Source organism: Chiloscyllium plagiosum, chromosome 32, assembly GCF_004010195.1.
Source record: "Chiloscyllium plagiosum isolate BGI_BamShark_2017 chromosome 32, ASM401019v2, whole genome shotgun sequence".
NCBI lineage: Eukaryota > Metazoa > Chordata > Chondrichthyes > Orectolobiformes > Hemiscylliidae > Chiloscyllium > Chiloscyllium plagiosum.
In genome coordinates, this window is record NC_057741.1 from 20,317,754 (window position 1) to 20,330,698 (window position 12,945).

Here is a 12,945-nt window from a genome sequence, read left to right on the forward strand (position 1 = left end):
TTCCTCATTTCCCCTTCCCCCACCTCATCCTAGCTTCTAACCTCCAGAAACTCGATCCCCTGACCTGTCCGGACTTGTCCGACCTGCCCAGCTCCTTTTCCACCTATCCACTCCACCCTCTCCTCCCTGACCTATCACCTTCATCTCCTTCCCCACTGACCTATTGTACTCTATGCTACTCTCTCCCCACCCCCACCCTCCTCTAGCTTATCTGCCTTTATTCCTGATGAAGGGCTTTTGCCCGAAATGTCGATTTTGCCTGTCCTCGGATGTTGCCTGAATTGCTGTGCTCTTCCAGCACCACTGATCCAGAATCTGGTTTCCAGCATCTGCAGTCATTGTTTTTACCACCTCAGTACCTGGCTCTACTGCAAGCCATGCTGCACTTCGTTAGCTTCCACCATAAACATTAAAACAGCCATCCCCTACGCAGAGAGAACAGCTCAACATATACACAGGATCTGTTCAGATGAGGAAGTACGCAATGGACAACTGAAGGATGCCCTCAAGAACGGGATACGATGCTCAACTCAACTGCCAGTTCAGACGTGCCGCAGCGAGAAAACGTCATGACCTCCTCAGGTACCCTTCGTCATCCAGTACTTTCTGGGAGTGGAAAAACTATGCCATGTTCTTTGCAGCCTGCAATCCTTTATCGATGAGGATGTGCACCTCACCAAGATCTTCCCTATGCCCCCACTCCTTGCCTTTAAACAACCACCAAACCTGAAACAGACCACTGTTCACAGCAAACTGCCCAGCCTTCAGGACAGCAAACACATCATAATATAACCGGTCATGGCAACGACTGCAAAATATGCCAGTGTCGACATGGATACTACCGTTACACATGAGGACACACCACCGATCACGTGCATGACAGGTACTCATGTGGCTTGGCCAACATTGTCGCTCTCAGATGCTGCAGGCATGGCTGCCCTGAGGCATTGTATATTGGCGAAACCAAGCAGATGCAATGACAACGAATGAACGGATACTGCGCAACAATCACCAGATAGGGATGTCCCCTCCCAGTGGGGGAGCACTTCAGCGGTCAAGGAGATTCGGCCTCAGACCTTTGGGTGTCTGTCCTCCAAGGCGGACTTCAGGTAACAATGCAGAGTCACCAGAGGTTGACAGCCAAGTTCAAACATGGGACGTATCGTAAGACAGCCTCAACTGCGATCTTGGGTTCATGTCACACCACAGGGTAACCCCACCACACTATACACTCTCAGATACCCTCTCTCAGGCATTTACACACACAAGCACACATGCACAAACACAAGTCTATGGGGTGAATTTGCATTTACACATTTTATCTTGTTCAAAAAGCACAATCTGTAAGCAATCATGTGACATTTTATAAATTCCTACTTCGGAAATGGAACCAGCCTGACTCAAGGTTGGGATACATACTAACACTTTTAATGCATTGTCTGAGCAGAGATATCACTTTATTTCCTGGCCATTTGAACCTGCTTCAAAGAAACAATGTAAGAAACAAGAAAAAAAAAACAAAAATTGCAGACTGAAAGGCTGTTGTGAAGAAATGTATTTAACACTCATTCACCACTGTAGATCCTGCAAGTCAAAAAAAAAAGTATGAAAAAGTCAGTCAAGATGCAATGAAATGTGACAAACATTGGAATTAAGAGCTAAAAGGGAGAGAAATTACAAGCAAAATCCAGCATGCTAGCAATAAGCTAGACAAAGAACTCAAGAACAAATATTTTAAACAGTCAGAAATGATACGGAAGGAATAAGCCCCAAATCCAATGCTGGGTGGTATGCCACAGAACTATCAAATAAAGTAAGGAATAGTTGGTTTAACCAAGCTTTACAAGTATCTTAAACAGGCATAGGAAGGGAACTTCAGAAACTAGGTAACTGCAGGCATGAGGAATCAAAAGCTGAGGAAGGTCATGGATATTCAAGAGCCTAGAATTAGAGGACTCCAAATTACAGAAGTCTGCTTGACTGATGTGGGTTGGGGGTGTCTCTCAAGAGATTGGAATAGTTAAGGGGAGAGCATTCAAAAATTGGGAGCAAATATTTGTCTCCAAAAACTAAATAAACAGAACTTGGTATAGGTTGAGACAAACAGATTAGATAACCTCATGTTTACAGAGGGTAGCACTGAGGGAGACCAACCAGGAGTTCAAGTGAATAACTGAGTCCAGAGCTAAGAAAAGCATATTAAAAGGATTTGAACAGATCAGACAAGACTAAGCACAGGTCAGGCAGTGCTCCAAAAGATGGAAAAGCTAGTCTTATTAATGAACATAAGAGATTGGAACTCATCCTGGAGAAAAATATCACACCAAGGTTGCAAACAGACTAACTCAATCACAGACTTGCCATGGGGAGAGATGACGTCAATAACTATTGGAACAGAAGGTACAACTACTTTTAGAAATAAAGCAATTTAGCAAAGTAAAAAATTAAAAATAATAATTTGGAAAAGGAGAATAAGGGAATAAACCATTTGAAACTATTGACAAGAAAAACATTTTTTTATATGTATGGTAAAAACAAATATAATTCAATACTTTTTCTGAAGAGTGTTGCATCACTGCCTTGTACAGCAAGGAGGGAGATAGAAAAGATAAACCTCTAATATATACTTTTTTTGAGGGGGAAGACAGGAGTACCCAAAAGATGTGGGACCATTTTGGCTGTGTATTAAGATAATTTATGGTAATATTAACGATAATAGTCACTGGACTATTAGGTGATAAATCAACAAAACTTTCAATATAGTCTTCTAGTTTATTAGTTTCATGGAATGTTACAATTTCAATATATAAAGTTTCACAAACTTAGAGGGACAAATCTTTAAAAGGATTTGATAACTTATTTTGCATACCTTTCCAGTTTTCTTTGCTTTGGGCTTGCTTGCCTTGATCACTTTGGTTGAACTTTGTTGCTCTGAAAATTCAAAATGCTCAGTTAGGAGTTGTTAATGCAATTGATTAATTCAAGAATATCAAACTAAAATACCTTAGAATCATTCAACAAAGATTAAGTACAGCCAAGAGTATGGCCTCACAAAATGCATCATCTAATTGTTAGACTCTTGGAAACAAAAGTCTTCTTTATGTGTTGCAGTAATTTCCCGACATTATGCATGAATCAAGTGAGATTTTGGTTTTTGCCCCATCTCTGCACAAGAATGGTCAGAAACCACATTTCCACTGATATGTCCCTTTGATTTACTCATCCTCAGAAGCAAACTAGAAACAGGATATTTTGCAAGTTATTGGAAGAAATTCTTATCTTATTACTTCACAATGCAGGAGATTACAGTTTAATTGAGAATGCATTAACATTCCATTGAATTTCACTTCATATTCTTCTCAAAAGGTTCTATTTTCAGCAATTTCAAAAGGCAAATATTTGTCTCAATGGTTAACACTAAATATTCTGAATATTGTGGAGAGCAAAAGATCTAAGACATAGGAGCAGAACTAGGCCATTCAGCCCATCAAGTCTGCTCTGCCATTCAATGAGATCAAGGCTGATACGATAAATTCCTAACAGAGAGAAATTGAATTGAACCTAGGTATAAATATTAACAAAGAAAAAGCGAGGTCAAGAAATTAACAGGATAAAGCTGCTGTGAAATCTCCAGAAAAGGAAACCTGCATCCTTGGATTTTACAAAGGAATAGTGCAGAAGCATTTGATGTAAAGTCACTGATCTTCTACAATTCCCTGACTACCAGAACTTATTGCACAGATTAAAGGCAGCTTATGGAATTCTATTATTCAAGGAAGAAGGGAGTCACACAGAATTGGAAGAATGCAAGAATGCTTTATTAGGGGCATGGGAATACAGCATTTAGAGAATCATATTATTATTGTTAATGAATGGTGACAAATCATGTTGAGAAATCCGTTAAGTTGTTTTGAGGATAAAGTTAGAAAACGGAACAGAGAATGTGATATATTTGTATATTCAAAAAGCTGTGATAAAGGTACTCCACAAGTGGCTATTACATGATATTAAAACTCGTGAGTTGGAGGCATTACATGAGCATTGAATGAAGATTGGCTGAAAGATGAAAACAGAAAGAAACCTATCAGTTTCAGGTTGGGAAACCTGTAAGTTGGGGTACCATAAAGATCAGCACTTGGGATTCAGTGGTTTACAATCTTTATCAATGACTTGGAACGAATAGACCAAGTGAAACATATCCAAGTTTGCTGATGATACAAAGTTAGGTGGGAAGGTGAAGGATGCAAATGTGGCTGCAAAGACCAGTTAAGTGGACAAAAACAAGCAGATGCATGGTCCTGCAAATAAATGTGAAGTAATCAATTCAGCATGTAAAATGGAATTTTGAAAAAATAAAATGGAGATTAGAAAACAGTGGTATGCAGAGATGCGTCTTTGTACAGCTAGCAATTGTGAAAGCAACCTAGAAATCAGCCTTACTCTAGCCTGATTGTAATTATTACTGTGTAGAAAATTTACTGCCTTGGTGCGATCACATTAGGAATTGTGCACGCACTTTTAGTTTTCTTAACCTAAATACGATGCGCTAGCCTAGGAGGAAAGGTAAATGTCCATTATAAACTGATGCAAAATCAAATTGCTGAAGAAACTCAGCAACATTGTAGGAAGAAAGCAAAGCCAAAAGAGTTTACTGACTTCATCAAAACAGGTCTCAAAACGTTGACTGATTTCTTCCCACATGGGCTGCCAGACTACGGTTTATCCAGCAATTTCTTTTTTGTTTCTCCAGCATCCACAGTTCTTTGTTTTATTCTATTAACCTGATTCCAAGGAGAAGGGGAATATTCTAGGATCAGAAGTCAAGCAGGACTATATTTCCTTGAATAAGCAGAATGTATCCTTGAAAAGGTAAAAGGACATTGTGAAGGATTTTGACTCTGAAATCAGAAATTAGGTGTCACAGTTTCAGAATAAGGGGTCAGCCATTTAGGATGGAAGCATGGAGAAAGTTCTTCAAAGCACACAGATTCTGGAATTTTATACTCCAGATGCTCAGTCATTGAACACATCTAAGTCAAAAGACTTTTTTTTCCATAAAGAAGTAGTTAAGGGATAAAGGAATAATGCAAACAAGTGAGATTCGAGTTGAAACATCAACTGTAATTGTATTGAATGACAGGGCAAGTGCATGGGGCTGAGTGGTCAACTCTCATTTATGTTCTTATCTTTCAATTCTAACTATTTACACATTCAGAGCTGCAGAAATACTAGGTAATCCATAGATACCTTGGCTTTTTAGAAAAATATATAAAGCCATAAATGCAAAGAAATTCTATTGATTTTTTTCATGAAATTATACACAAAATGGTGCTTCAGGAAGATGAATACCAGGACAACTATTCACCATTGACAGAAACAACTTAAACATCAGAAGTATGTCAAAATGTGAGTATAACACCAACAACGGTTAAAAAAAAAACTTAAGTAATAAATTATTTTCTACTACAGACATGCAGTTACCAAAATAAACTTGATATGGTGCATTGCAGTAGGGAGAAAAGGAGGCCACATAATAAGTGCTGGGATCAAATGAACAGACTGATCTGTGGGTACAAATACATAGGTCACTAAAATAACTAATGCAATTCGGGTGAAAAAAACTACAATGTGCAGAAGTTTATTTCTAGAGGATACAATCGATAAGCAGGTCACTTAGACTAAAACTTTAACAGTTAGAGGTCAAAGAAGCTGCAAAATGGATTTGAGAATATTACGAAATTGGAATGGCTCTACTCATCAAGAAACATTGAAATGACTAGTTGTTCCATTCTCTGGGAAAAGATATCAAACAGCATATCTCTTCGCTGCTTGCAACAAGGTACTGGCCATAAGCAAAACACCTATGCTTCCAAAACACAAGTGTCCAACATTAGATGTGATTTCACTCTTGGGAATGTCCAGGATAATCCTGAATGTGCGAACAACCAATCTGGAATCAATTTAGAATTTAGTCAGGCTTAGAGTGGGTGTACTAAAAGCTACATATTAACATAAAGGGCTCTATCCTTTGCAGACAGAATTAACATGTACACACACTGTACCCTTTCAACTCATTAAATTGGTTTGCAGCCACTGATTCATTTCTCAGGATAAAGCCACCTGGTTTAACTGCCAATCATTTAACTGGTTCATTTTCTATGACAACACCTTGACCAGAGTCACCTGCCAACTGATCAGGACTGTCCAATCAGACAGTACAAATGTTGGATTCTTCCCCCTTACGTTGGTATTCTTGCAAATTGTACTACAAGAGCAAAACAAGAGTATTTGTCAAAATGTCTTTCTTCAGCAATACAAAAATACTTCCACATGATGGCAAACTTGCATTTGTTGCTGACCTCTAACTGCAATGAGGGGTAATGGTGAGCAGTCAGCTTGAACCATACCATTAGGGAAAGATGGCGGCCTAGTAACACAGACACAGCAGCTCATGGAATTTGAACTCAATTAATGGATCTGGAATTAAGAGCTAGTCTCAGTAATAGTGACCATGAAATCCAATATGTTCAAATCGATTTTGCATCACTGTGTAGCCACCTGGTATCACACTTGGAGATGGAAACTTCCACAAAAGTAATGATCGTCTGGATGTATGAAGTGACAAACTAATCCAGATGAAGAAAAGGGCAATTAAAGCCACATAAAACACTGACTCAGGACGATATCGTGCTTCATTGATGGCTAATCAGCTAAAATCCTTAAGTCATTTTGTGACAGCACTGTGGGTGCACCTGCAGATGGACAGCAGCAATTCTAAAAAGACAGCTCACTGTAACCTTGAAGGTTAATTAGCAATGGGAAATAAATGCTAACAGAGTCGGCACTGCCCACACCTCGACAATTAAGAGAACCCATGGTGTAAGGTATGGTAATCTCAGTGGCGTTACCGAAAGGTACCCAAACAAACAGCCAGTGTGATATACCTGATTTGGGGGTAGTGAAATTAGTGTCTGCCTTCAAGGAGTTAGAGTCCTAGAGATGTACAGCATGGAAACAGACCCTTCGGTCCAACCCGTCCATGCCGACCAGATATCCCAACCCAATCTAGTCCCACCTACCAGCACCCGACCCATATCCCTCCAAACCCTTCCTATTCATATACCCATCCAAATGCCTTTTAAATGTTGCAATTGTACCAGCCTCCACCATTTCCTCTGGCAGCCTCATTCTATACCTAACACACGGATGAGGGTTGTCAGAAGGGTTGTCTTCCAAATTAATCAAAAAGATTGCATTACACATTAGAGAAATTGTCCCAGTATGGTAAAACCATTTAAAATAATTTGAGAGTTGTGCACTTGGAAAAGCAAGCTTTAAAACATATGGAAAATGCTGGTTTTCAAGAGATCCAAAACACGTTCTAAGTGTTTTTAGTGTTGGAGATAGCTTTCCAGAAGCTCCAGCACGAGAGTTTTACAACAGAAGGACTTTATTTTATGATAAATCAAGCATGGAAAGTGGCAGTCAATTTACATTTCTTTAAAATGCGATTGTGTGCAATAGCCAAATCTAGCATTCACATCTTAAAATTTTTAGATTTCACTTTTAACAACTGTTTCTGGCAAAGCTTACCTCCTAAAAATAGGAGAAGTATACTTAAGAAAAATCAGGAGGGCAAAAAAAAAAGGGAACATAAGATAGCTTTGGCAAATAGAGTTAAGGAGAATCCAAAGCGTTTTTACAAATATATTAAGGACAAAAGGGTAACGAGGAAGAGAATAGGGCCCCTCAAAAGATCAGAAAGGTGGCCTTTGTTTGGAGCTGCAGGTGGGGGCAGATACTAAACTAGTATTTTGCATCAGTATTTACTGTGGAAAAGGACACGGAAGATATAGAATGAAGGGAAATAGATGGTGACATCTTGAAAAATGTCCATATTATAGCAGAGGAAGTGCTGGATGTCTTGAAACACATAAAAGTGGATAAAACCCCAGGACCTAATCAGGTGTACCCTAGAACTCTGTGGGAAGCTAGGGAAGTGATTGCAGGGCCTCTTACGGAGATATTTCTTTCATCGATAGTCACAGGAGAGGTGCCGGAAGACTGGGGGTCAACTAACATGGTGCCACTATTTAAGAAGGGTGGTAAGGCCAAGCTGGGAACTATAGACCAGTGAGCTTGATGTCGGTGGTGGACAATTTGTTGCAGGGAATCCTGAGGGACAGAATGTTCATTTATTTGGAAAGCAAGGACAGATTAGGGATAATGAACATTGCTTTGTGTGAGAGAAATCATGTCTCACAAACTTGATTGAGTTTTGTGAAGAAATAACAGAGGATTGATGAGGGCAGAGCAGAAGATGTGATCTATGTGGACTTCAGTAAGGCATTTGAAACGGTTCCCCATGGGAGACTGGTGAGCAAGTTTAGATCTCATGGAATACAGGGAGAACTCGCCATTTGAATACAGAACTGGCTGAAAGGTAGAAGACAGAGGGTGGTGGTGGAGTGTTGTTTTTCAGACTGGAGGCCTGTGACCAGTGGAGTGCCACAAGGATTGACGCTGGGTCCACTACTTTCCATCACTTATATCAATGATTTGGATGGGAGCATAAGAAGTACAGTTAGTAAGTTTGCAGATGACACCAAAACTAGAGGTGTATTATACAGCGAAGGAGGTCACCTCAGATTACAACAGGATCTTGACCAGATGGGCCAATGGGCTGAGAAGTGGTAGGTGGAGTTTAATTTAGATAAATGTGAGGTGCTGCATTTTGGGAAAGCAAATCTTAGCAGGACTTATATACTTAATGGTAAGGTCCTAGGGAGAGTTGCTGAACAAAGAGACCTTGGAGTGCAGGTTCATAGCTCCTTGAAAGTGGAGTCGCAGGTATAGGATAGCAAAGGTGGTGTTTGGTATGGTTTCCTTTATTGGTCAGAGTATTGAGTACAGGAGTTGGAAGGTCATGTTGCGGCTGTACAGGACATTGATTAGGCCACTGTTGGAATATTGCGTGCAGTTCTGGTCTCCTTCCTATTCGAGAAGATGTTGTGAAACTTGAAAGGGTTCAGAAAAGATTTACAAGGATGTTGCCAGGGGTAGAGGATTTCAACTGTAGGGATAGGTTGAACAGGCTGGGGCTGTGTTCCCTGGAGCATCGGAGGCTGAGGGGTGACCTTCTAGAGGTTTATAAAATCAGGAGGGGCATGGATCGGATAAATAGACAAGGTCTTTTCCCTGGGGTGGGGGAGTCCAGAACTAGACGGCATAGGTTTAGGGTGAGAGATGAAAGATATAAAAGGGACCTAAGGGGCAACTTTTTCATGCAGAGGGTGGTAAGTGTATGGAATGGGCTGTCAGAACAAGTGGTGGAGCGCAGTACAATTGCAACATTTAAAAGGCATTTGGATGGGTATATGAATAGGAAGGATTTGGAGGGAAATGCCCCAGGTGCTGGCAGGTGGAAGTAGATTGGGTTGGGTATTTTGGTCGGCATGGATGAGTTGGACTGAAGGGTCTGTTTCAATGCTGTTCATCTCTATGACAGCAGTTCTGTGAAATTTAGAAGAGGTTTAAAAGATCTTCACTATCAATTTGATCATTCAAAATCTGTTAACACATTGTTATAAATTTTCAGATCTTTTGCAACAAAGATGTTGCCTTTAAACAGTACCAAGCAAAGGGATGTGGAAACAAGGAAATGTCAGTTATTAAAAAAAAGCATGTAACTGGTTAGGCAATGTTCCAATACCAGTCAAAGAAACCTCCTCCCTCCCTCCCCACATGTGTTTATTATTTAGATAATAAAACATTCCACCTTTTTAGTAGAATGCACAGTTACGAATGACTGAAAACAAATAACAGACCTTGTAATATAATGTAATATGCACCTTCAATGGTTTTCTTTTAAAAGTAAAATGAAACAACTATCACACAAAGTAATAACAATGTTTTCTGACGAATTGCTGGAGAAAAGTGATATTAGTAGAAGGCAAAGATGGTCAAATATTCAATTACAGATTCACCACCTTTGGGTGTCGTGCAATTTCAATTCAGTCCTAAATCTGATTCCCTTATTTGGAGGCTATGCCCTCTGGTTCTAGTTTCACCCACCAGTTCTGCGTTTAAGAGTTAAGTTCTGCGTTTTGTGAAACGAGGTTCAGCTGAGCATGAAGAACTTACAGTTGACAATGGGGTGCTGCAGGCAAGGATAATGGGTTAACAAGGTGGGAAAGCAATGGTGGGGTGGCCAGAGTACCCGTAAGCATGACCAACTGACCTGTAAAAAGGGGGGGTGTTTTCTTTGTGCGTGGCCTCTTTTGACTCAACTTTGCACGCCTGCAAAGATTGTCAAAGAGGTCACCTAGATTGTACAAGCTTTAATGAACTTTAACTGTTTGCAGAAGTTGGTGTGAGAGAATTGCATCTCATGTGTGAACCTCAGGAAAAGAACCTAAAATATACAGACATATGCTAGACTTTGATACAGAATAATCAATATTTCCACAATAAGTTTCCTGGCAGCCTGGGTAAAAATGAAATTTTGCCTTATGTCCTTTGTTCCAGCTATATTCATCCACAAACAAAACATTTTCTTTTTTATTTGGTTTGAAGGCCTAAAAGGTTAGTGCACTGGCATGGAAATCTACAAAGCCAGTTGTTCTGTCGTCTTTGCTTTTCTAAGCAACTTTTTGTAGTATAATTTAGTTATAAACATTGGTCAAGTATTAAGAAGCTTCAAAGATCAATAGGATGAAGAAGCCATTCGAAGAATGAAAGAATTGTTTAACCAGAAACCAGAGATTTGACTGGTCAACAGAACTTCCTGCAGCATTTTGCAGAAACATTTTGAATGTTCCTTAAAGCACCGTGTAACCTAGAAAAAAAATTGGAAAAAGTATGGAAACTTTATTAAAAACATGCTGAGTGCCAAAACAGAAGGTTGTTAAAAAGGACTCTATCACTCTATTTGTTTTTCGATGTTGCAAACAGCTGTTCAAATATTACACAGAATTATGTGGGTGGCCACGATCACCTTTGCCTCCTGGTTTGCAATTATATGATAAGTTTTGTCAGTCCCTCTCGTCAGAATTTACTGTCAAAATTCAGAACAAGTCGGAAAATGATTTATTAAAAGGGAAGTAATGACCTAGTGGTATTATTTATCGATTATCTGGATCTCTGAACTAATAATGTTCTGGGGACCTGAGTTTGAGTACTGCCAAAGTTGTTTGTGGAATTTAAATTAAAGAAAAAAATTCTAAAATTAAGAGTGCAGTTTTGGCTATGCAACTGTTGTTGATTTTTGGAAAAGCACATCTGGTTCACTAATGTCCCTGAAGCAAAAACATCAACCATCCTTTCCTTGCTGGCATACACACTACTTTGGATGGGTTAACTATGCTAGTAAGAAATCCTCTCTGATAACAAAAGTTGCTAATAAGGCTTCAGCGCAATGACGTTGAGATTAATGTACTTCCTTTGTTGTAAAGCTGGTGTGATTACAGTTTCACCGTTCTAATATTGTTAACTAAACACCAAAACAAAAATCAATGATTCTGGTCTATGGATTGAATTTGTCCATTTAATTCATGAGTTGAAAATTGTTTGATACTTTGTAGAATTATCAAATCGTTACAGCATAGAGAAAGTCCATTAGATCTGCTGTACCTTTATTTTCCTCGACCCCACCAAACCCAAAATCACCCATGGCATTTTTGTCTATTAACCGCCAACTGTAAATCACCAGTGCTTTCCTAATGACCTGTTCTACCTTTATCTGCTCTCTGCAAAAGGAATGCAGCCAGTCCCACTCCTGTACTCTTTTTCCTGTAGCCCTCCAGATATTTTCATTCAGGTAATATAATTTCTCTGTCAGCAATAATTTAGAATATCTCTTCCACATACACAGGCACTGAAATTAAAGATCTTAAACACACTGTTTTAAAAGAAAAGCTCTTTTGCTCATATTACCACTCATTACTTTGCCATTCCCCTTATTTTTGTCGTTTAAGTCACTGACATTTCTGCTGTGGGGAACAGTTTTTCCTTTCTCCTTCTGATATAGACCCCTCATGACTTTAAACAGATCTGACTTTTTCTCCATGTTTTATTGGAAATCATACACAGCTTCTTCACTCTAACCATTGAACTGAAATTCTTCAACCCTGAAACAATTATGAATCTCTGCGCCTCTCTATAAGCTTTGCATTCTTTCTAAACCTTATGTCCAAGAATCGTAAACAACACTTCAGCGGAGTTGCACCAGAGTTTTACATGGTTCATTACAAGTTCCTTCATTATATTAGAAAGCCCAGTGTTCACATGCTCTCAACCATTTTTTCAACCACCACTACCGATCTGAATACTTAATATGCATATCTCCCTTAAGACTATTTGTACACATGTTTTGGATTGTTTTGTTTTGTTTATCTTTCCTCCAAATGGTATCATTTCACACTTCTCCACATTAAATTTTCAGTTGCCATAGTGGTTTATAAAATCTGCGGGACACAGATAGGGTGAATAGCCAAAGTCTTTTTCCTAGGGTGGATAAGTCTCAAACTAGAGGACATAGGCTAAGGCAAGAGGAGAAAGATCTGGATGGATATATGAATATGGTTTAAATGGATATGGGGAGAAAGTGAGGTCTGCAGACGCTGGAGATCAAAGCTGAAACTTTATTGCTGGAACAGCACAGCAGGTCAGGCAGCATCTAGGGAACAGAAGATTCGACGTTTCGGGCACATGCCCTTCTTCAGGAATGAGCAGAGAGTGTTCAGCAGGAGAAGATAAAAGGGTGCAGTGAGAGAGGGACTCACTGAAATCTTTGTAGAGAGAGGCAGAGAGCTTCTTCAAGGAAGGCATCCTTGTAAGAGGATTCGCAGTAGGTTGAAATCTTCGAGGAGAAAGTGAGATCTGCAGATGCTGGAGATCAAAGTTGAAACTTTATTACTGGAACAGCACAGCAGGTCAGGCAGCATC

General features: G+C 39.5%; 1 protein-coding gene across 5 annotated transcripts in view; it reads right to left on the bottom strand.

Annotated features, from left to right (window-relative positions):
• The window catches only part of LOC122539387 (la-related protein 1B-like), a 114,272-nt gene that overhangs the window by 67,698 nt on the left and 33,629 nt on the right, over nt 1-12,945 (bottom strand). For all 5 annotated transcript variants that reach the window (XM_043674174.1, XM_043674173.1, XM_043674172.1 and 2 more), the window contains exon 3: nt 2,870-2,931. In XM_043674174.1, the coding sequence (XP_043530109.1) occupies nt 2,870-2,931 (62 nt within the window). The remainder of the gene's footprint in view (nt 1-2,869; nt 2,932-12,945) is intronic.